This window comes from Exophiala bonariae (genome assembly GCF_035927105.1).
Source record: "Exophiala bonariae strain CCFEE 5792 chromosome Unknown scaffold_1, whole genome shotgun sequence".
Lineage (NCBI taxonomy): Eukaryota > Fungi > Ascomycota > Eurotiomycetes > Chaetothyriales > Herpotrichiellaceae > Exophiala > Exophiala bonariae.
The window spans coordinates 1,181,603-1,204,266 of NW_027042476.1; the positions used below are offsets into that span (position 1 = coordinate 1,181,603).

A 22,664-nucleotide genomic window follows, 5' to 3' on the forward strand; every position below is an offset into this window, starting at 1 on the left:
TTGTTTACAGGCCACTGAGCCAAAGGGGCAAACTATATAACCCCCTTGCCACTTTAAAGTCGCAATGTATCTGTTCTCATGGACACAATAGCCACTACTGCGCCTCTCGCTTAATTATATACATGTCTTTGTGATATGGCCAATGATACCTTCGCCCCGTCCTTGGTATCCAAGACGAGAGTGGTCACCCCACCGAACAATCTCAGTGCGGCCACTGTCACCATGCATTCATTCAGACCTTGGCAACTTGGTTAGTGGTATGTTCATGTGTAGCTGAGGCCTTTTCAACATCCTTCGTCGCGTGATGCGGCTCATAAACCTCGGTTGCAATCTTATGTATCTGGCTATTCCCATGTTCATCGACAACAAGCTCGTGCGTGTTGCTGTCGAAGTGGAGATCCTGGGCGTAAACTGCGACGTCTTCACCGAACAGTTTGGCCATCTCTTCAAGGGGGATATTTTTCGTCTCGGGAAGAACGAACCAGGCAATGATAGCACCGAGCCCGGATATGATGATGAAGACAAGGTAGAATTTCCAGCCGATACTGGCAAATGCCTGTAGGTCGAGTCAGTCAGTGGTTGAGAAGTCTCAGAGAGCCCTTTACTCACGGTTGCCGATACTTGCAAATAAACCAGATCCGTAAGAGCAATTACTGCAATACTAAGTGCCAGTCCTTTGGCTCTTATATGATTCGGGAACAGCTCGGAGTAGAAGACCACTCCTGCGACGTCGACACCAATGCTGTAGATCAGTAAAAAGAGATACGCCGCAGCCACTCCCATCCGGAGGCCGGCTTTGTTGGTGCCTTCTTCTGCGAACGAGCTGACCATTGCTGCTTCTAGGATGAGTGATATGCAGCATCCTGCAACACCAGCCACCATCAAAGGCTTTCGGCCAGTCCAATCCATGATCAAAGCCCCGATGATATTGCCGATGATACCAACGGTGATCCAGCCACACTGGAAGATCAATTGGTATAGAGTGTCAAAGCCTAGAGAGGCATATATTGTCGGGCCTTGTGTATTAATTAGTTGATGCATACATGAATGGAAGCAAAAGTCGAAGGGGGAACCCACCATAATTGTTCAGTACAAGAACTCCCCTGTCACTAGATTAGTACCAAAGGTTTCCTTTCGTGCACAGAGGTCTGAAGATGCTTACGTGGACTGTCCAATGAAAGCGAATCCCATAGCAATGAAAGATCTCTTTCGGTAGCTGGGGCGACGGAACATCTCCATCCAACCCGGTTCCAGTTCTCGATCAATCTCCGCCTGCTTGGTCATCTGATAAAACTCACTGCGAGCAAATGCATTGTCCGGGTCATCCTTCCTCGCGTGGAGCTTGAAAACTACCTCTCTCGCCTCCTCGATACGACCTTTCATGAGGAGAAATCTTGGGGACTCTGGGATAACGAGACACACCAAGCACATCCTGTTCAAGTATCAGTTTCTGTGACCTATATGGAGTATATCTGATGGCTGATCGAATTGTTGGAATGGATGCTGTTCTGAGGGTGTACTTGCATTACAGGCCAGATCAAGGCGATTCCAAGTGGAGCTCGCCACTGTGCGTCAGGGGCGTCGACGAAGTAAAAGGCAAGACCCATATAGGATGCCAAGCCGTACCCCAAAGCGATATTGACACCATTCATTCCAACCATAAGACCCCGAAGGCCAGGGGGTGCTAGTTCTGCAGAGTAGAATGGCGTTACTGCGAGATAGCCCCAGCTTCCACCACCAGCAAAGAGTCGAGCGACGATGAACATGGGCGCGTTCCTTGCACCGCAAAGTAGGGCACCGCCAAAGAGTGACAAGAGCCCGCACTCATAGAGGGCGGCTTTGCGACCCCATTTGTCGGCTACCCAGCTAGCAATGAAAACATTAATTGCAGCGCCAGCCTGGAACACCTGTAGTTAGGGAAGTCAGTCAATAGTTCAGATACCTGTTCTCCTAAAATGCAAGCTGAGTTGGTTGGCATCGGGACTTACTCCTGACATGGCACCAATCTTAACGTCGGCGCCTACCCAGATCATCAGTCTACATTTCATGCCTGCTGATTATGATATGTGGTTACCTGCGGCCAAAGCTGGCGGATCCTGTGTAATATCCAACAAGCCCATGTATACGAGGAAACTGGGCTGTGCCAGCGTGACGCCAATGATGGAAGCTGGGTAGCCGAAGGCAATCTGGCCTAGCGAGACCATCCAGCAGATAAAAAAGTTCCATGCATTCCAATGTCTCTCCGTACCGAACGCCATGGTTGCTCAGATCGTATTCAAGGATAAGGAAATGCAGGGTAGGATTGTGGTCACTCTATCGCAAAACTTGATAGAGATAGAACTCCAACCTCTGAGGAGTTCGAGATCTCGATTTAAAGTGACTGTACTAAGTACATGTAGTATGATTTCGAAGATGGAGACAACCTAGGGGACAGAGCTGATGCTGTATCGCGGGGGTTGTGCAACAACCGAGACGTACCGCGGCTATCGGAAGTATTTCGTCCATGACTCCTCAAGAGTCAACCAGGGGATATGGCGGCTTTCATGACCACATCTGAAGGGACTTGGGGAAGCTAAATTGCCGTTGGGGCCCTATCAGAGTGTCGAGCGATCGGGTGGGACTTAGGAAAGCGAGAGATCCTGTTCCAGACCCCTGGTTAGGTCAGTCTCATACATATTCTCAATATCTCAGATCTAGGCCAAAGTAGATGATGCCCCAATTCGATGAAATGGCCTTGTTGCGGGTGGCGCTGGTCGAGTCGTTAGGACAGTGTCCTGCCTTCAATGACCTCGGTTGAGGACTGTTTAGCGACTTTCGTTTACGCATGGCCCGAGTTGAGGGAACCACCTCGTGTTTTTGACTGCTACAAGGAAGCGATTCTGAACGTTGGGCTAAGCAGTTGGGGTGCGGGGTAAGACTAATCTCAAGATAGTTAGCGAAAAACTTTAAAATAGCTTACATGTGTGGAGGTTGCAAAAGGTACCGACCACTTGGATGGGTAAACATTCTGTTGCTGGCAAGACCTTTACCCTCCACCATAATGATCCACCGTATTCAATCTGCCACTAGTGCAGTTGTCAGCTCGACAAGGACCAAAACCTCAGCGGGACAGGGTTACCAACCATACGTTATTACAGCTCGAGAAGGGTCTCAGGGATGTGGATAAGGCCATTCTAGATCGTCTCTACGCATAATTTATATAGGGAGAAGAACAGCCTCCATGAGTAGAGAAAACAGAGACAATTCGACAGTTCCTCAAGTGCATTGCCTACTGCCAAGCCTTCGACACATTCACAGCACTATAGACGCTTAACTTACCTTAGGTACTTTCTTACGCGTTGAGAGTACAAGATGTCTGCGGCTCGGATCTCCGAGGAGCAAAGGATGTTTCATAGCCGTAGGACGGACACAAACGTCAATATGGGTATTACTCCACCCCAACAACACGCCCTTCTCGGGAATGGAGGCGCCATTGAGATGCCCTTAGTCTCTTCCAGACAGTATTGCTTCTGTTCAGAAACTCGCCAGAAGGGTGAACATGTTTGAAACAATCCCCAGACCGAGACTCACTTTTCTCGGTGCCACGCCACCGCTCGTGGAGGGTTGAGAATTGCGGTTGTCGTCGCATTGTTGATGTTGTAAGGACGAGGATGCAGATCAGGAGTGAAGGCAAGCATCTCTATAAAGATATGCATCCCAGACGCACCGAATCGTGACGTGCAGACTAAAAGCACGCAGCTGCTTGTGCTAAGGTCAGTTCCTTCTTCTCCAAGATTGGTACCATTCTGTAGCCAACTTGAAGGACTGCCTGTGTGAAGGATCATCGATCTCAGCTAAGATGTCATCAGTCAGTCGGGGGCGCAGGAAATTGGAGAATGAAATTCTACTTTCTAATCATTGCTGGCGGAGACTCCTGTGTAGAAGTACTTCGTTTCCTTCACTATATCCCTGCTTTTGCTGAAGATGCAGCAGAGCAATTATACCATGGTGGTGTCCAAACCCTCCCCAAGAAGGAAGACCCAAATCGAAATTACAAAGAGAGCTCTGTGAAAACTCGATCAAAATTGAGGGTCTTCAGATATAATACTTGCGAATGTGCACCCCATAACAAGCCATAACCATGTATATCAAGTATGTCATATCCTCGTTCGTGGATCCCCATTATAGGTGGGTCTTTGGATAGACTAGAATTGCTTTATACTATGGGATATTGAGGGACAGAGGTACTCTTACTTTCGAGTAGAAAACTATAATCTAGAGTAATCATACCTATAATGAGTCTTCCTAGTACTATAGGAACATTTTATCCTCTCAGACGGACTATTAGGTGTTTCTTCAGTTGTCCTCTTATTCTAATGGAGCATCAACGTGCATGGTAATGGTGCTTGGCCTAACGAAGAGACAAGCGACTAGAACAGTATTAAGTTAGTATTAAGTATGTAGATGTCGGTACAAGACCGAACTCACCAATAGTGGCAACAGCAGAGAAAACAGCAGCAGCGATCCAGACATCCCTGAAAGCCCGAAGATAGCTATTCTGGAGAGCGTGAACTCCGGCGCCAATAATTTGTGGAGTGGCACCCTGAACTGCAATAAGGGCCTGGTTGTTGTGTGAGACCAGTGCTACAATGAACTGTTGTAGTGACTCGGGTGCTAGACCTAGAGGAATCACTGCAGCTGCAATGTCCTTGCCCAAGTTTTCAGCGATCTTGGTATTGAAGATCGATGTATCTATGGACAAAGTGAGTTGCATTGAGAAGATATGGGTGCAAGGTTTCAGAAATCGTGCTTACAGATGGCTAATCCCACAGAGGCACCCAGCGATCGAATAGAAATGATCAAACCACTTGCGACAGCGATCAGATGAGGAGGCGTACTGAGCTGGGCCAGTGTCACCAGACAGGTCAAGCTCATTCCCAGACCCAGTCCGAGGATCACAGGATAGATCCACGCCGCTGTGGAACTACCGGTGGTAAGACTAGACATACAGCCTGGATTGGTTTAGACTTTGAACTCTTATTCAAGAGCATAGGGAAACATACCGAAGAAAGCCACGAAGGCGGCAAAAGACGAAATGACTGGCAAACGTACATCCTTAGTGATTGAGGAGTAGATGGCGACGAGCAATGACGCCGCGATGGCTGCGAAGAAAACTAGCGAGAAGCGCAGGCCTATCTTGACTGGGTCGCTATCAAACAAAATCGACATCTCGAAGGGATAGTAGTTGGTCGCTGCAAAGAAGGCCATGCCATCAATGAAAATGACGAGCAGAGCGAGACTGAAGTTTCGGTTACTCCGGAAAGCATTGCGACCGAAAAGATCGTGGTGGAACAGGCCGTCCTTCTTGATCACTATTTGGTGAATGAGGAGTGCGACAATGAAGGTACTTCCGATAAGCAGCGGCGCAAGTACCTGTGCTGATTTCCAGGAGTACGGATTCTCTGCCCAAGACAACGCCATAACAAAGAGCACAACGCCGACGATGAGCATAAAGTAGGTGACCCAGTCTAGGCGCTGGAGCTTATGCGACGTGACGAGAGACTTCTGTAGAGGTCTCTGGGGTGGGTTGTAAAGCAGAGCGCACGTGATTGATGAAACGGCCAACAAGCTTGCGATCAGGTAGTAGAAACTCCTGAAGCCATAGTCTTTGACCATAGCTGAACCTGCAGTCAAGGCGAGAATGCCACCCATACCCAAGGCGGCGTTCAAGCCACCCTGAGCAGCTGGCCGGTACCGACGAGGCAGAATCTCCGACGTAACGGCGTAGAGCAAGGGCTGTACGCTGAAGGCCACGCCAGTGATGGCATGGCCGGCAATCGCCATTTTCATCGATGATGCACGGGCAACGATCATACTGCCAACAAAGCCGCACGCCGTCAGCACTACTAGGAACCACTTCCGTCCCCACAAGTCCGCTGCCTGTGAAATCGGTGGACCGAGGGCCACAGTGACGATAGCGATCGTTTGGGCGAACCACACCGAGTCAGAAATGCCGTTGAGAGGGCCCGCGACATCTCTTGCAAACTGACACACACGATCATCTTAGTATTTGGCATAATTCAGGCTTCTCAAGCAAAGCAGCAGATAGAACAGCAAGAACAATTTAGGAACAATGGCAACATACCGCACCAGCGCCGACCAGTGTCATCAATTGGCTAAGGCCAATCAAGCAAATCGACTCGAGAGGTGATTAGCATGATTCCAGTCGTGCGTGGGTTAGGAGGGGGTGTCACGTCGATGACTCACTAGATACACGACAATAATTTTGGCACTGAGGCCATGATAATTCTCGATATCGACGGTGTCGATCCTCTCGAGGTCTGATGGCGGAGCCGACTCGCCCGTGGTCGAGATATGGGCGGCCCCCACATCGTCTATGGTTTTGGTCGACGTTTGTGTCATATTCGCGTTGTACGCAATTTCGAGGTTGTGAACGTGATTTAAAAGGTGACAAAGATTTGGGTGTACTCTGAGTCAGGGAGATGCATTTTGTATATCTTCCCATCCGTGGATCGTGCAGGCAAGCCATCCAACCGGCTCCACATCTGGGGCCCCAGCGGGGGATGGAGACTAGAGTTCGAACAGGCTATTCGACAGCGACAGTACCTGAGCCTGAGGCGAGAAACTTCCAGCCATGTCACTCTTCTGCTCCAAACTCGCTACCTAAGAGCCCATAGGATATCTTGGCATCAAGTAATACTAGTACCTTGTGAGACAAGGTGCTGATGAGTTTCGTCAACCACCGGGAGACGTCTTTTCCTTGCGGCATCGCGCAACTGAATTCTTAGTCAAAGGATGCACTTCAAGTCCCTGCCAGTAGACTAGATCTGCACTGCATGACACGCCATTGCATTGCCCCAGCTTCGGGGCGTTGTTGGAGGCAAACGACCCTATCAACGGTTGCCCGCACCCGATCCGACAGAACTGCCTACTGCTCCACCTCTCCGGGTGTCATTGTTCGGAGTCATACTAAGCATCGGCTCTTGGTGTCACGTTCACTGCGGTCCGCTGTTTCAACTTTGACAGCAAACACTTAACCTCTATAAACAGGTTCGGGACCGATCAAAACGAGGTATCCTAAAGTGAGTGGGCAGGAATTGGGAGTTCAACACACTAGTTGCATTTTAAGCTAGCCCGCCTGAGCCAGCAGCAACTCACACAGGACTTCCTCTACGACCAATCTATCTTTCTTCTTGCGCCGAATAAATCTTAGGCTTCCTGACTTTGTAGATGAAGATGCCGGTGTCACCAACAATCAAGTCTGTGGTGCCCCTTCATGTCGGTCAGTTCTTGTTTGTTCGCATTGAGACCGACGACGGGGTCGTAGGATGGGGTGAAGGCGGTGTATGGGGCCACATCGAAGCTGCTGCCACTGCAGTCACTCGTTTCGCAGAATACCTTAATGGTAAAACTGCATTTAGCATCGAACACCACTGGAACGTCATGCACCGCTTCAGCTACTTTCAAGGCCTGGCTATTAATGCCGCGATCTCAGGTATCGACATTGCGCTGTGGGATATCAAGGGCAAGGTACTTGGTGTCCCGGTATACGAGCTGCTCGGAGGCGCCTGTCGCACTAAGGCCCGTATATACGGTCATATTTATGAAAAGTCTATCGAAAAGGTCCTGGAGGAGTGCAAGCGAAAGATGGCTCTTGGTTATACCGCCTTCGGCCACATCAACCCATTTCTCGACGAGGGGAATGATCAGGTTTACTTCAAAACCCACGTACAGAAAATGCAAGATGCCGCCGATAATGTACACAAAATGCGCGCCGTTGTTGGTCAGAAGGTAGACCTTCTTATCGAGCTACACCGCCGCCTAACTCCTGCCGAAGCCGTTACCTTTACAAACATGATTAAGGATGATAACCCTATGTTTGTCGAAGACCCGATTCGTCCAGAGAGTGCTGACGCTATGGCTCGAGTAGCTGATCGTATCGCCGTCCCCATTGCAACTGGTGAACGGTTCTGTACTATTTACGAGTTTCAGGCTTTGTTGGCGAGGGATGCTTTAGAGTACGTCCGCGTGGACGTCGCCGTTTGCGGCGGTATTACTGGCGCTAAAAAGGTGGCGGCGATGGCTGAGGCGCATAACGTTCAGATTGTACCGCATAATCCTCTCTCACCCATCGGGCTCGCTGCCTGCCTACAGATCGCTGCGAGCGTCCCTAACTTTGCCATCCAAGAGTATGCAACGGGTTTTGAGCAAGGCATTTTCAAGTCCTCGACAAAACATCTGGGTAGTGATATTGTGGATTTTGTCCCTGAGGTACACAATGGTTTCGTCGATATCCCCAATGGTCCTGGTATTGGCATTAATGTCGTTAAAGATGCAGTATCAATTCGACCACCGTTTTTCCAGCCTATTAGTATGAGACCACACTTCGACGGATTCGTGGTTGATCAGTAAAGCTTAGTATAGGTAGCTGGGGAAGTTGGAGACGCGAGAGCGGACGCCTCGCTGGCATTGAGGACAATTCTTCTAAGCACTGTATATCTGTGGAAGCCAAGATACAAGATTGCTGCCACGGAAGTTTTACGATTGAATGTTTATCTATCTTCCTGTTTAAAACTCCCTATGCCTGAAATTGTTCTGCTTTACAATCCTCATTGCTTCCCCGGGATGATAGGAAGTGTGATATAATTGGTGTGATGAGGCCCAAAATGCAGGTGGTTCACACCTCCGAATCTGTTCTCGTTCCTGTAAAGGAATTTATGGTTAGGACCAGCAACGCTACAGAAAACGAAGAAGAGGGTTGTCTGGAAGATATGGGAAGTTCATTGAGCCATTCAACTTACCTTTCCGGCGCTTCATGCCTGAAGATACCCACTCCCTGCGTATCACCACCACTAATTTCCAGAGAAATCTTCTCTCCTGGCAGAACCACGAAACTTGTCGGCCAGATCTCGATGTCAATTGCGTAGACTTCACCAGGGATGACCGGTAGAACATCTGTTGAGAAATAGTCACGATGGGGCCAGTGATCGCGGTGGTGGGGGTGATCCGCGTTAACCTTGCGCAGACTAACGCGTTGCCATCCTTTGCTGACTGGAACTGGATCTCCGATAGTGCCCGTGTAGAACTTCTCGTTGTTCTGACAATCCCAGTGACGAAGCGTGAGGAAAATGTCAATGTCCTTAGGCACGGGGCCTCCCAGCTTCGGTGTTACAGAGACATTGACATGTGTGACAATATGGCCAGTGATCTCGGTCTCCTGTTGGAAAGCCGCAGTCGTGAATCGGTGGAAGAAGGGATTATCAACTGTGGTCAATGGTGGATATGATAGTCTTTCGTGTAGGTCTGATGTGCGTTGCCCAAAGCCGAGAGAAAGATCAGGGCTCAAGAAGTATTTCGTATAGAGTGTCCTGGCGAGAGGCCACTCTGACTCTGGTCGATAAGAATAAACCTTGCCTGCCGCAGCTTCGAGGCTATCGTATTTAACGGAACCCTTGCGTATGGCAATAGAGACTTTGGGCTGCTTCCCTTCGGTCCAGCCAGCATAATCATCTCCCTTGCAAAACGCAGACAGGAAACTTTTCTGCAATTCAACTTCCGTGTCTGCGTAGAAAGGCAAATCGTGACGACCAGTCCCTAGACGCAGAAACTTGTAGCGTGACCCTGCATGGACATAGCCAGCGATATTGCCACGAAGGTGGACTACTATGTTACCCAAGTTGCCCACAGATAGAAGAGGCACTTCGATATCTTCCAGATTATAGTCTCGCGAAGCGTAGTATTCGTCATCTCGGAAGAAACTATCAAGGTTTTCGACATCCTGGTCACGCCGATTCGCAAGGAGCTCCTCCTGACTGAGATCGCCCTCGATGGTGTCCGGACCGCGCTGATTTTTCGACCGGCCGGGTAAGCCGTACTGATTCGACTTGACCTGTCGATTCATCCAGAACTCCAGAAATGGAAGTGTTAAGATACCGCCATGACGACAGCGGTCACGGTAGTAGTCGGCCATACCTTCGTAAGGAATAATACAAGCCAGACCTTTTGGGCGCCGTGCGGCTACTCTCCATTGACTGCCAGCGAAATAACTGATTCCCAAAAGGCCTACCTTTCCGTTTGACCAAGGCTGATCAGCAGCCCATTCGATGACTTCAAAGAATCCGTCTGTGGTTGACTTTGACATTGTATCTAGTATACCGGGCGACTGACCCACGCCTACCTCGTCGGCTCTTACGACCGCATAGCCTTCAGCGGTCCAGAATTTCGGGTCAGGGACCTCAAAGGCGGAGTGCTCAGACTGATGCTTAGGGTTTACGTCCTTCCAGGAATGGTGAAGAAATCTTGTTCAAGCAAAGTAAGTCAGTTCCGTCGTTTGCTTCTGGCAGGCTTTGCTATAGGAGCAGCAGTGACTCACTCGCTATACGCTGTATCCTTTCCATACGGGCCATATGTGACGATGACAGGGACCTTTTCGATTGCTTTGGGACGGTAGACGTTCAACCGAACGAGACCGGTATTGCTGGTCAGTTTAACCGTCACATTCTGCTCGTAGATGTACGGATGACCGGTCTCATCAATTGTGGCAATGTTGTCCTTGGTTTGGTTTGGCATTGCTCAGTCTCGTTCTTGCTCGCTCTATTCGTGATTGAATGCAGATAGTTTTTGGAACTAACGTGGTTTGGGGCGTGAACCGTTGAATAAATGAAGGAATTGGTCCACTTCATGCGTTCAGACTTACAACAGTCCTGATTAGCATGTGCTTGATCATCTCGTTCTGAGAATGACGCCCAAGGATACTCCCATCTCCCCACCGAGGATCAAGTTACAGCAGATCTAGTGAGCGCGGTTCCACACCAAACGGTTGGTGGCATCACAGCTAAGCGCCCGAAAGTGGATCGCCTATCGGCCGTATCGGGAACTTGGAGAGCTGGCTCGGCCCCGCATGCAACAACAGAACGGTCTCCACCAGATATATGCAAGTGGCAATCGGGAGATGCAGGGCTAGAAATCAGATCTCGCCGGCGCCAGGATAAACTTTTGATGGTACTACAATGTCGGTTGACGGCATAGTAGTCTTCGTCTCAGCGCTGTGTCTACATCCTCAAATCTGAACCGTCTTCGTTGTTGCCTTCGAGAAGCACTACACGATCTCAATCAAGCATGGCAGTTGAACGACTCGCATCAAAAGGTGCCCCGGCGACTGGTGAGCTCAAAGACTGTTGCGATGGGACGTAATCACTGACAGTGCCAACTTGACAGACCTTGCGCCAGTTCACTTCCTTTCACACGGAACTACAATGCTCCTTGGGGAAGACTCCCGCGTCAGAGACTACTGGAGAAAGCTGGGCCAAGATGCTTTAAATCATGGTGTTAAGGGAATCATCATTATGGTCGGTCCAGAGACTCTCAGTGTTGTTGCCGAGCAGCATGCTCTAATTGCAGTATACTAACCCCGCCAGGGTGCTCATTGGAATAACGACGGACCAGGAGTGAAGGTGGCCACGAACCCGGCCCCGACGTTCATGCCACTAGCCAATACGCACCCCAAACATTGGTCGGGATGGAAGCCCAATCCTGATCTCGAAACCAGTCGTCGTATCATCCAGATGTTGCAAGGTGCTGGAATTCAGGCAGAGGAAGATGCCAAGTTTGAATGGATGATTGACACGTTTCCCATCATTATCGGCATGTTTGGTGACAAATCACCCCCTGTGTCGATTGTGTCGCAGAATTCCTACTTTGACCCTTTCTTCCACATTCAAATGGGCACTGCACTGCGGCCCCTACGGTCCGAGGGGTACCTGATCATGGGGTCTGGTGGGGGTACGCACAACCTGTACCGTGCCGAGTGGCGATTTATGCTTAAATACAAGGACAACTTCGCCATGGAGAAGCCTCCGGACAAAGACAGTATCGAGTTCCGTCAATCACTAGAAGATGTGATCTGCAAGCATGGCGGTGGACCTGAGCTTCGCCGCGGTGTCGCGCGATTAATGAAACATCCCTACTTTCGTGAAGCTCACGGTACAGACGAGCATTATGTGTCTGTTTGTTTCGTTGCTGGCGCTATTGGAGAGCCCGAAGATCGTCGCTCACAAGGAAAGCTAGGAGCTGAAGCCTGGGAATTGGTGAGTCGTCGGTCCCTTCTCCATTCATCCCTTGAGTGCCACCGACCCATTCTCCTGACCCGCGCGCTCGAGAGACGTGGGCTAAGATTTTTTGCTAGCGCACTCAATGTGAGTCTCAATTCTCAATTGGGTCTTGGCCGAAGGCATGGTTAGTCAATGTAAGCGTTTGAACGTGTCTTTACGCTGGTTCTACCCCAATATTAGTATTAAATTGTAGCATTTCTCTGTTTAGCATTAGTGTAACTCGTTTTCATGTGGTCTTTCGCATAATACTGTTCTTGTTGTTGTTGTTCTCCATATTCTTTTTTCGGATCAACTCCTATTATCAGTGGGTGTTGGTGGGACAAGTCAATACAGTTCGGCTGAACCACATCCGATGCCAAGTGGGTATATCGGAGCTATCCAATTGCCATGTTACACCCAGAATTGGTATCCCGAATTCTACCTGATAGAGTTCTCTCTTTCGAGAGTTCAACTGTCTGAGCACTGTTACTGATGTGTAAGATCTGTGGCGAAACTCGAGATATCGGATAGTGAAGCATCTGCAACATTTCTGATCGCTAAGTAGAATCAGACCAAGATCCAACTCCGGTCCTTGGAAGCACAGCAAACACACACCTGGTACCCAGGAAACACGTGAAACATCCCTAGTCACTATGGTCAATATTTTAATCTTCGGAACTGGCAGTGTTGGCACAGTCTACGCCATGATTCTGCTCAATGCTGGCGCCAACCTGACTTGTCTCTGTCGCTCCAATCTGGAGGCAGCAAAGTCTCATGGATTTACCATCAAATCTTCCATCTTTGGTGAGCAGAAAATATTTCCAACTGTGGTGGGTTCGATCCAGGAGGTAGCCGATGCGAATTCATCCTCGCCCTTCGACTTCGTTGTTGTCTCGACCAAGGCAACTTCTCAGTCTGCAGTGGCTGCTGTAACATCATTGCGGCCGCTTGTCAAGGCTCACTTCACCACCATTGTGCTGATTCAGAACGGTATTGGCATTGAGAATTCCTTTCACGATGCCTTCCCGGACAATAGCATCATTTCTGGCGTTACTTACCTACCCACATCCCGGATTGGTCAAACCGTCTATTCTCATACGGAGACTCAGATATTACACCTGGGTCCATTCCCTGCAGGGCGAGCAAGCGCTGCCGAGCGGCAACACACGGACGACTTTGCAGCGTTGATTCGAGCTGGTGGCGGTCATGCATTGGTGCACACGGACGTTCAGGTCGAAAGGTGGAAGAAGCTGATTGGCAACACGACCTGGAATCCTATTTGCGCTCTTTCGCGCTGCCGGGACCTTGAATTTTTACAGTCATCAGTTCTAGCGCCGGATTTTGTCCGCAGGGTGATGCTCGAAGTCGTGGCCGTGGCCAACGCCATTGGTTACGGTGAGCATATTCAATTGAGCGCTGTTGAGAGTCAGATGCAACGCAGCGCAGCGCGCTCGTGGCCAGGCGTGGAACCTAGTATGATGTCTGATATGAGTCACACGCGAACGATGGAGGTGGAAGCTATTGTCGGGCAAGTGGTTCAGGTGGCCAAAGGAAATGGCATCGATGTACCTAGGCTAGAAACACTATACGTGCTTCTCAGCGGGCTTGATTGGGCTCTTAAGTCGAAGAAGCAATGATTCAACCATCCTGTCAGGGTGTGAATTACAGGTCACTCATGGTTATCTTTGAGGCAAGCAGATATTGAGTCATAGAATACAATTTTAAGCAGTCCTTCCTGAGATGCAATAATGACCATGAAACGGACCTCGCTTTCCAGGATAGTCTGGTAGTTCCTGGGAGAGGAGCTCCTTGTTCCACAGAACTTGAACACCCAGCATCCTGCCGATCAATGATTGTATCGTCCACGGAAGAATTAAGGCATATCACCACTCGTTGGCAACCATGTACATGCCGAAGCCTCGATCGTGCATTCCGGTAACTCGGGCGATGGTATAGCCCCACTATTAAAGACAGAACTTTGGTTAGCACATAAGAAGAGCCTAATGAATGTGCAATACCATACCTGAAGTAGCTGACAACCACTGAACATGTTCCAAAGGAAGATGCGCATGGGTAGTGGTCCACCAATAGTTACCCATTCCTGGTGCGTAACTGGAGGCCGGTGAGCTGGCACACGACGATGATCAGTGAGCCAATCTTGGGGGTTTGTGTTGGGCTCCCGCCCTGTAACGCCATTGTTTGCCGTCAAAAAGTTCTCTTCGTGCGCATCTACTGGGCCTCTCAACTCGTTTTCGAGCTGATTGGATCTGGTGGTGATCGGGTCAGCACCACGGAGAACGTTTCGGACGCTCGTGTTCATGGAAGTAGTAGTAGACATCGTTCAGCCAGTCCTGTCAGTTTCAATGAGTGGAGAGATAGCCTTACGCCTTATTCTGACGATGGAACGGATTCAGAAACGGTTTACACTTTGGAAGACAGGCAAGTCTAGGAAGGCGTTGCTACGGAGGACCAGAAGCACACCACCTGTGGCTCAAGTACCGCTTTCTTGGGACCATTTCAGGGATGGTAATCTGTGCTAGCTGTGATGGGACGTCTCCGGTATGCTCTGCCGCGAGGTCGGACATCTCTAAGGCGGTGCTGAGGAGATGAGCTGGTGCTCAATCTGAACTTCGGGCAGTAGCAGTCGGATCGGCCCCTCTCACGTCCCCACATCGTCCTGGTTGCACGGGGTACCAGTAGGCCCAGCTAGCGTCGCGATTAAATGGCTACCATCCTAAGCTCGAACTCTGCACTGTTGGAAAGTTTTTCCTTGCCTTCTACTCGACGACAAGCAGCACCATGGGTGAAAATTGCGACGAGACCCTAGGTCGAGTGAAGTTGGCGGCCATTGACGGCCGCATGAGAATCTTGCGCTTTCGCCAGCTTCAGTTTCAAAACCTTTACCAGTATCTTATACAAAATCGAGATGTGTTCATCGAGGCTACGCAATTTGACGATGGATGTACTAAGGAAGAGGCCGAGATTGAATTCGCGTCGGCCTTGATCGACCTGCGCAACCACTACGATGCTCTCGATTTGACCACCGACCTGGAGCAGGAGTACAGGGTGTCCAAAGGACAGTGCAACGAGGCGCACAAGGTCGCGATTGGTATTGTTTATATTATTCCAGATACGATCTCGGCGCTGTTTGGTGTGTTAAGTGCGCTGTGTGCCGCCATTCAAGCGGGAAGTTGCTGTATCCTCGAGGTAAGTTTTACGTTTGGCGTTGGTTGCTGGTCGGAAGGACGTATTCCATTGGCCACAAAACATCATTCAAACCTACGCTGACGATTTATCGATGCCCATAGATGGAAAATACTACGCGCAAGACATCTGTGTTGTTGCGCCAAATATTCTCTGAGTCAATGAACAAGGATGCGTTCGGGGTCGTCCTTTCCAGAGCCTCCCCTCCTCTTTTACTTCAGTGCGTTGTGGTCGATCAAGCCCGGAAGCTTAGGACCACCGATGACTCCAAGCCCTGTAGAGTTCTCACGTCGCCAGCAACACCGAACGTGGCTCTCGTAGACCGGACTGCTGACGTTGAGCTTGCCGCAAAAGAGGTCGTTGCATCCCGGCTGGCTTTTGATGCCCGTGGCCGTTATGCGGTGGATGCGGTGTTCGTCAATGAATTCGTAGCTGATGCTCTAGCCACGGCTGTGGTTCAAGCCGCCCAGAAGTATTTTGGACAGCACAAAATTGCTGGTTCACAGAGATCCACCCGTTATCTGAGTTCTAAGAGTGACATCTCAGACATCGCCCTTCTCGAGAATGAGGTGAGGCTTGGACGCGCCAAAGTTGTCCATAGTGATTCCGGGATGACAGTCGTGGAGGTTCTCGAAAGGTGTGTTTCATACAAAGAAAAAAGATTGCACAATTTGATACTGGTACTAATCAAGAACAGGTCGAGCGCCCTTGTGAATACGAAAGTGTCATCTCGCACCGTTATATTGATCCGGTCAACCAGTCTTGATGACTTCATCGACGTGCTTGACAATGGCAGCAGCCAGCTCTCAGTCGGCGCGCTGTTCGTTTTCGCTGGCCCTCGTGAGGCGAAGTACTTGGCGCAACATATCTTCAGCCAAGTAACGATTGTCAATCATATTCCTGCCCAATTACTGGGTGAGTGTTAGCCCGCTTTCTGAAGGAGAAAAGCAAGATTGGTGATAAAAATGCTAATAAAGGGTTATAGTTGGTCCCACAACACCCATCGGGTACCCAGTATCTTTGCGAACAAGGTACTCTGCATCCATGTTCGAGTACCCGAGTCCGCAATTCGCTGTAGGTCCAAGGTCTCATCTTGCGTCGAGAATCCTTGCTGGTCCAACGAAATCCGCTTGGCTCATGGGCATCGCTCAGAAGCCGTTGAAGCCAACAGGGCAGCCACCGCCTGGAGCATGGGGATTTTTCGAACAGGGCATGGTGATTGGTGCACTGGTTTATCTTCTGCCAATCCTGAGTGTATCATTGTTCGGTGCAGGTTACGCCAGTATCTGGGGCTATCGAAAATTCACCATCCGCTCCTAAGCGCGATTCGCGATCATGTCAGACTCAAACAGCGTGGATCTCGTGGATCGGGGTTCAGGAGAAATCGAAGTACCGGGTGGTTGCCTAGTAGAGAATACGAGGGGGGGGGAGACTAAAGATGAGGCTATCTCAAAATGACACATTAAGATTCTATACAAACTACTCATGGCGGATGTACCACGTTCGCAATGATAGCAATTAGAACGTAAATCACATTGATTGTCCGATGAACTCCAACTCCACTAGTTAGTCATAGAGATACAGTATTCTCGATATCTCACCGCTCGGAGAGGACTATAGGAGTGGCGTGCCTGGTGTCTGGTGCTCTGGTAAGTAGCTGTGGTTAGATCCGATAACACATATGCTCCATAAGCTTCGCGAGCCAAGAACGACATCCACAGCCTACAAAGTCGTGCTGATAGATTGCCAAAGCTGTACTTCTGTAATAACGCATACCTCATGTTAATATTGCCCGTCCTAGGCCAAAACACATTACAATGGTGGTGAGAATCCTCTTTCGATCGTTCCAGCAGCTGACTGTCACTCCACGCTTCGGCTCTGGGGCCGAAGCTAACTGATTCGGGTGTGCGGGCCCGTAGATTGGGGGACAATGCGGGCAGCTAAAATCATTCCCTAGTTCTCCACACTGATGCAGGCCTAGTCCGAAAAGCTCAGGTGCACGAAGGCTATTGGCATAACACAGGCCGTGGGGGACGACGAGCCACCATACTAAGTATACTAGTAGCTGATCAGGCGCATGCCACTTATCAAAAGAACTTTGAAGAATTGACTGTAAGAGAGGCATTTATGCTGCACTCCTCGGAAAGAGATATCACGCCTATAATCTCTGTCTAATCTTTCCATGTCACCACCGCTGAATGTTACCATCATTGGCGCTGGCATCGCCGGCACCTTCGCTGCGCGCGTTCTGCGGGAGAAGAACAATGTAAAAATTCTGGAGAAATTCGGGGCCGAACATGAACTCGGCGCAGCTATCAACCTGGGACCGAATGCCACCACGTTCCTCGACAAGTATGGTTTCGATAGGGAGAGGGCGGGTTCGGTCGTGGTAGGCCGTTCTCGTATCTTCGATACCAAGGGCAACGTGGTCCAGGAAAGCCCACTGCCAGATCTGCGAAAGTTGTTCGGCAGCGACTGGATTGTCCAGCACCGGGCCGATCTCTGGAATGAATTGTTTAGATTAGCAACTGCACCGTCTGACCAGCTCGGCCTGACAGGGGAGCCTGCGAAGATAATCTGGGGCGCTGAGGTGGCCAAAGTCGATGTCGAGAGTGGCGACGTCACGACAGTGGATGGCCGAGTTATTCAGTCTGATCTTGTCATTGGTTGGTTTCTGCCTACAATCACTTCAAGCATGTTGTGTTGGCAAGACGAAAATACGCTAACGGTAACATCAGGGGCTGATGGCATCAAATCCTCGGTGCGACAATGCGTCGTGGGTGAAGCCGCCTTCTCCACTGCTCGCCCATCTGGTTCCTCGGCTTTCCGATTCCTCCTGCCTCGCGATGTTGTCGATGATGTGGCTCCAGGCCTTTCAGTAATGGATCCAAATAAGCCCGCTGACATCGAGATCCATCTGGCGCAGGATGCAACGAAACGCTCTATTGTGTGCTACCCTTGCCGGAACTTCGAATTCCTGAATTTTGGCGCTCTCGGGCTGGACTCACACATTAAGCTCGATACCACGGAGTCCTGGTCAAGCTCTGGTAGTAGGGAGGACTTGTTGAGGTGTTTCAATGACTACGCACAACTTCGGCCGCTTCTGGAGTATGTCATTCATCCTCTCTTCACTGTGAAGTCTCTCCTTTCTATGAAATTCCCCCCTACGAATGATATAGAGCTACTCATTGACAGACTGAACGAACAGACAAGCCCGGAACATTAAGGTGTGGCAGCTACGTGACCAGGATCCCTTGCCAACTTATATCCGGGGCCGGACGGTCATCATTGGCGACGCTGCCCATGCCATGACACCGCATCAGGGCCAAGGTGCAAGCCAAGCGATCGAAGACGGGGAGGCGTTCAGTTTATTCACGGAGCAACAGGTGAGTCGAGAAAGGGTGCCGGAGGTGCTCAAGGACTTTGACCGCGTCCGACGCACAAGGGCGTCTAAAATTCAGAATATCACAAGGGATGTACACCAGAATAAGACGCCGGAGAATATTTGGAAGAATATGAAATACAACTTCAGCTACGATGGGGTTCGGGCGTGCATAACGAAACTGGAAGCGGGCGAAGAGATCTAAGCTAGACTGGCTAACTAGGCCGCAGTGTGTATAAGATATGTGTCGGACTGGGTTGTATGGCGCCAAAAAGATGAACAAGATCTCTCTTCCTTCTACTTCAAGGACATGTGACATTAGTCCGTGACTACCTCCTTGACGGGCTCAACGCCGTAAAAACACGTTTATCACAGTACCACGCTCTCTTTAACCAACTCGTTCTGCCAATCTTTAACATTTTGCTTCCTAGGCTTGACACATTGGTCAGGTATAGCACAGGAATAATGACTGGATACGAAAGGGGTTCGTTGACCATAACCATGATGTCCCAATCTTCTTCCTTTTCTGTGTTGGAGCATGGATGTCCAGTCAACCTACTACATTAACTACTTAAGATAAAGTATCTAGATGTATTTGGCAGGCTGCCGACACCCAAGGTCTCGGGGGCACCCCTAAGCAATCCATTCCTTCAAACCTTGTGTCACACTCTACACACGTCCCAAAGCCGGGGTCTCAGCACGGCAGATTTCTCGGCTAGTCTAACCCCACAATACAACTAGTGCTCCCCATTTCTATCAAACATTACTTCTCGCATTCTACTACTTCTCGACTTCATTGCTGCCACTTTTTATCCGGGGACATTGTTCTTGAAAGATTCCCAAAATTCCCTATCCTCAGGATCTTATGCCCCGTGGCATATCATTCTCAAAGCCACACCATGTCGATCAACTTGAGAAGCTCCCACGATGTCAACCGTGCAATCGTTCAGAGTTCTGCCTTTCAATGCAGCCACTGTCACCGGAACTTTTCGCGAATTGACCACCTGAACCGCCATATCCGCACTCGTAAGTCCAGAGACAATGGTCACCGAATCCCTTCTCCTTTTCTCCTTTCCACTCTCCATTCACGCAGGAACTGCTCCACGGGTTGGCTTGGGCTTGCACAACTAAGGCGCTAAACGCTAAACAGACACAATGGAGCGGCCTTATCGTTGTATCATTTGCAACAAGGCATTCGCACGTGCGTAAGTAATGCCATTGTCCCAGTATTGCGGAGACTGTAAGCTAAATTCACACCTGTAGTGACCTGCTCAAGCGCCACAATGCCCAGCATTCAGTCTGGTCTTCGAATCCACCGAGTGGTCGCTGCCCCCCTCAACAAAGCCAAAGAGTCATTCAAGCCTGTAAGAAATGTGCTTCGTCCAAGCTAAAATGCAGTGATGGGAAACCGTGCTCGCGCTGCCTACAACGAGGAATAGTATGTGAGTACGACCAGCCGGCACCGCAGTCATCAGCCGATGGCACCTCCCAGCACCAACGAACACTCCTGAACCATCACCAGACGGGATTGTCACCTCTCGATGAGGATATGGAGAATTGGGCCACATCATTGGGTAAGAACCGACCAGACTGTGTCAACACGAGAACGCGATTTGACCTCAATTAAACTGATGCTCCCAGATATGCTCAGTAACGCTACCAATACCAATAACGGTGGAAGTGAGCTTGACCGTATGCTCATCCCAGATACCACAATGTCATCTACCTTACACTTCGACTCCGAGATCAATGCCGCCACCTTGAGCTATGGTGAAGTGCTGAGAGATATTCTCGATTTTTCAGCCAACAGTCCGGTACGTTACAAACCCACGGATCTCGACGATCCTACTGGGGATGTATGGGATGCGTACCAGGGAATGGAGCAGGACTTCGATGACTTTGACAGCTTTTCGTTCGGGGCACTGCCTACTGTTGACGATGTGTGCGCTGCTCCGAGCAGAGGAAATCACGCAAACGCCTCTAACTCCAACCCGAAGGCTTCCACGTTTGAGGAGACAGCCGTGCAGGCGGGCTCACAAGCATTCCTGGCCTCCGGCTGGACCTGGGGACCGACCGCTATGGACAGCGATTATTCCGAGCATTCCAACCTTATCATCCCACCTCACTCGGTAGGGACGATAGACTTGAATCTTCAGCCGCAGAATACAGCTTCAAGTAACATGAAGCCAGATATCCGGCACCGCATATTGTCAGTTCTGCTCAATCACTGTGACAAGGCCCAGTGGGTGCGCATTAGTTCCAGTTTTCCCTCCGATTTCCTGCTAGACAACATGACACAGCGATTCTTAGCCTCTCAACGGACAGAGACTCTCTCGTGGTTCCACGCTCCGTCCTTCAACCCTCAGAAAATGCAAGATGAGTTCCTCTTGGCCATCATTGCTCACGGCGCATCTTTGACGCCGGTAGCCTCAATACAACGATTTGGTTATGTCGTACCAAATGTGTTGCGCTATGCCATTATCGATTGTGTAAGCTCATTCTTCCAACGTCGCAACTGAATAGGGCAAATTTTGCTTACATGTGAAAAGTGGAAGAAAGACAATACTATGTCACGAGATCTGCAATTGTTGCAGACTTGGGGTGAGTCTAGCCTTATAGTACTTACTAAGTAGTTGATCCGCATCCATTAACATTCTGTCTAGCAATATCAGCAGAACTTGCAGCTTGGAGTGGAAACAAGCGCCAGATGGAAATTGGCGAAAGTAATCTACAGCCTTTGATTACGGTTGCAACCCCAATCGACAGCTGCAGGTCGATCAAGTCAAACGGCTAACACAATGATACCATTTTAGATCCTGAGACGAGCACGCTGGCTTCGAGCCGACCATTACAGAGGAATATATCCTGAAGCAGAGGACAAGGGATCGGCACTCTTTCTCAAGTGGCAGAGTTGGATCGAGCAAGAAACCAAGAAGAGGTTCGTCACGCATACTAAGTAGTATTCTGCTGGGACCCCTAACCTAATCACTGAGTACAGACTGATTTATCGAACGTTTGCGTTCGATGCACAAATATCCATGACGAACCACGTCAATCCTTTGATGTCGTACTCAGAGATGCGAGTCCCTTTCCCAGAGCCAAACGAAATGTGGGTGGCACAGACCGCAGAGGAATGGAAAGCCCAATACATGAGCTGGTCCCAATACATTCCTCACGATCAATTTACTCTTGCTGACGCCGTTCGAGTCATACTCAGCGATGGACAATGGCCTAAGCCTGGATGTACACCCGCAACTACCCTCTGTGTGCTATATGGACTTTGGGGCAACGTATGGGAGTACAAACAGCTTCAAGAAACGCTGACGGCAGTAGATCTGAACAGCTACCATACAGAACATGACGCTTCGGGTTCTATGCTACCGCTCCGTCGTGAGATGCTCGTCAAAGCACTTAACCTGCTCAAAAGTAAGGACTATACCGTACCCGAGGGCTTTTGTTCAGCGGCAGTGGCCGAGCCTACCCTGGTTCTGGAATACCTCTATATGGTACTATACGTCCCGCTCCAAGGGCTTCAGGCATTTGCAGGTCGGGATGGCGAACAGGAGGCCCGGCGAGTGTTTCCCGCGTTGCAGGAATGGGTTCAAACCCGTGAGGCACGACAAGCCATGTGGCACGCCGGCCAGGTCTATCGAGCTGCCAAGCACAATCCGATGTGGTGCACTAGAGACCTGCGAGCGATGCTTGTCTACCAAGCGAGCATCGCTTGCTGGGCCTATGGTCTCATCACCGACGCTTCTCGCCGCTCCTCGCACCGAATGGACAAAGGCCAAATGCCGGCCACACGGCATAGTTTCAAAGTTCTGTGGATCAAGAAGCAAATAAGCACGCCCCACATCCCCGCAAACGTGGACGTGGACGGCACTTATCAATCATGATTGGGAAATGGTTTGGCACGCCAGTTTTATCTGTTGCATTCATTCTCTCATTGAACTTGAACAAGTCTGTAACACAGGTAATCAACCCGAGCT

The 22,664-nt window shown here is 50.0% G+C and overlaps 10 protein-coding genes across 10 annotated transcripts; 6 read left to right on the forward strand and 4 right to left on the reverse strand.

Moving 5' to 3' along the window:
* Positions 1-232: 232 nt before the first annotated feature.
* LTR84_000413 (uncharacterized protein) lies at positions 233-2,258 on the reverse strand (the record flags this gene model as incomplete). The annotated part of the gene is made up of 8 exons (XM_064844044.1): positions 233-556; positions 610-1,016; positions 1,078-1,103; positions 1,163-1,432; positions 1,525-1,907; positions 1,989-2,020; positions 2,075-2,191; positions 2,249-2,258. 8 exons carry the CDS (start codon positions 2,256-2,258, stop codon positions 233-235), a joined length of 1,569 nt encoding a protein of 522 aa, XP_064711904.1.
* A 2,089-nt stretch (positions 2,259-4,347) lies between these two features.
* Positions 4,348-6,402, reverse strand: LTR84_000414 (uncharacterized protein; the record flags this gene model as incomplete). Its single annotated transcript, XM_064844045.1, has 6 exons — positions 4,348-4,409; positions 4,468-4,731; positions 4,794-4,991; positions 5,043-6,024; positions 6,125-6,178; positions 6,247-6,402. The coding sequence occupies 6 exons, from the start codon at positions 6,400-6,402 to the stop codon at positions 4,348-4,350; spliced, it is 1,716 nt and encodes a 571-aa protein (XP_064711905.1).
* Positions 6,403-7,236: 834 nt separating this feature from the next.
* On the forward strand, positions 7,237-8,412 carry LTR84_000415 (uncharacterized protein; the record flags this gene model as incomplete). The annotated part of the gene is made up of 1 exon (XM_064844046.1): positions 7,237-8,412. One exon carries the CDS (start codon positions 7,237-7,239, stop codon positions 8,410-8,412), a length of 1,176 nt encoding a protein of 391 aa, XP_064711906.1.
* A 385-nt stretch (positions 8,413-8,797) lies between these two features.
* On the reverse strand, positions 8,798-10,569 carry LTR84_000416 (uncharacterized protein; the record flags this gene model as incomplete). Its single annotated transcript, XM_064844047.1, has 2 exons — positions 8,798-10,298; positions 10,373-10,569. 2 exons carry the CDS (start codon positions 10,567-10,569, stop codon positions 8,798-8,800), a joined length of 1,698 nt encoding a protein of 565 aa, XP_064711907.1.
* A 686-nt stretch (positions 10,570-11,255) lies between these two features.
* Positions 11,256-12,239, forward strand: LTR84_000417 (uncharacterized protein; the record flags this gene model as incomplete). The annotated part of the gene is made up of 2 exons (XM_064844048.1): positions 11,256-11,348; positions 11,418-12,239. The coding sequence occupies 2 exons, from the start codon at positions 11,256-11,258 to the stop codon at positions 12,237-12,239; spliced, it is 915 nt and encodes a 304-aa protein (XP_064711908.1).
* Positions 12,240-12,742: 503 nt separating this feature from the next.
* On the forward strand, positions 12,743-13,726 carry LTR84_000418 (uncharacterized protein; the record flags this gene model as incomplete). The annotated part of the gene is made up of 1 exon (XM_064844049.1): positions 12,743-13,726. One exon carries the CDS (start codon positions 12,743-12,745, stop codon positions 13,724-13,726), a length of 984 nt encoding a protein of 327 aa, XP_064711909.1.
* A 246-nt stretch (positions 13,727-13,972) lies between these two features.
* On the reverse strand, positions 13,973-14,427 carry LTR84_000419 (uncharacterized protein; the record flags this gene model as incomplete). The annotated part of the gene is made up of 2 exons (XM_064844050.1): positions 13,973-14,050; positions 14,113-14,427. 2 exons carry the CDS (start codon positions 14,425-14,427, stop codon positions 13,973-13,975), a joined length of 393 nt encoding a protein of 130 aa, XP_064711910.1.
* Positions 14,428-14,888: 461 nt separating this feature from the next.
* On the forward strand, positions 14,889-16,613 carry LTR84_000420 (uncharacterized protein; the record flags this gene model as incomplete). The annotated part of the gene is made up of 4 exons (XM_064844051.1): positions 14,889-15,296; positions 15,398-15,930; positions 15,991-16,208; positions 16,279-16,613. The coding sequence occupies 4 exons, from the start codon at positions 14,889-14,891 to the stop codon at positions 16,611-16,613; spliced, it is 1,494 nt and encodes a 497-aa protein (XP_064711911.1).
* An 862-nt stretch (positions 16,614-17,475) lies between these two features.
* LTR84_000421 (uncharacterized protein) lies at positions 17,476-18,880 on the forward strand (the record flags this gene model as incomplete). Its single annotated transcript, XM_064844052.1, has 3 exons — positions 17,476-17,959; positions 18,032-18,401; positions 18,502-18,880. 3 exons carry the CDS (start codon positions 17,476-17,478, stop codon positions 18,878-18,880), a joined length of 1,233 nt encoding a protein of 410 aa, XP_064711912.1.
* Positions 18,881-19,830: 950 nt separating this feature from the next.
* Positions 19,831-22,571, forward strand: LTR84_000422 (uncharacterized protein; the record flags this gene model as incomplete). Its single annotated transcript, XM_064844053.1, has 6 exons — positions 19,831-19,880; positions 19,939-20,039; positions 20,115-20,249; positions 20,317-21,164; positions 21,489-21,613; positions 21,674-22,571. 6 exons carry the CDS (start codon positions 19,831-19,833, stop codon positions 22,569-22,571), a joined length of 2,157 nt encoding a protein of 718 aa, XP_064711913.1.
* Positions 22,572-22,664: the final 93 nt, after the last annotated feature.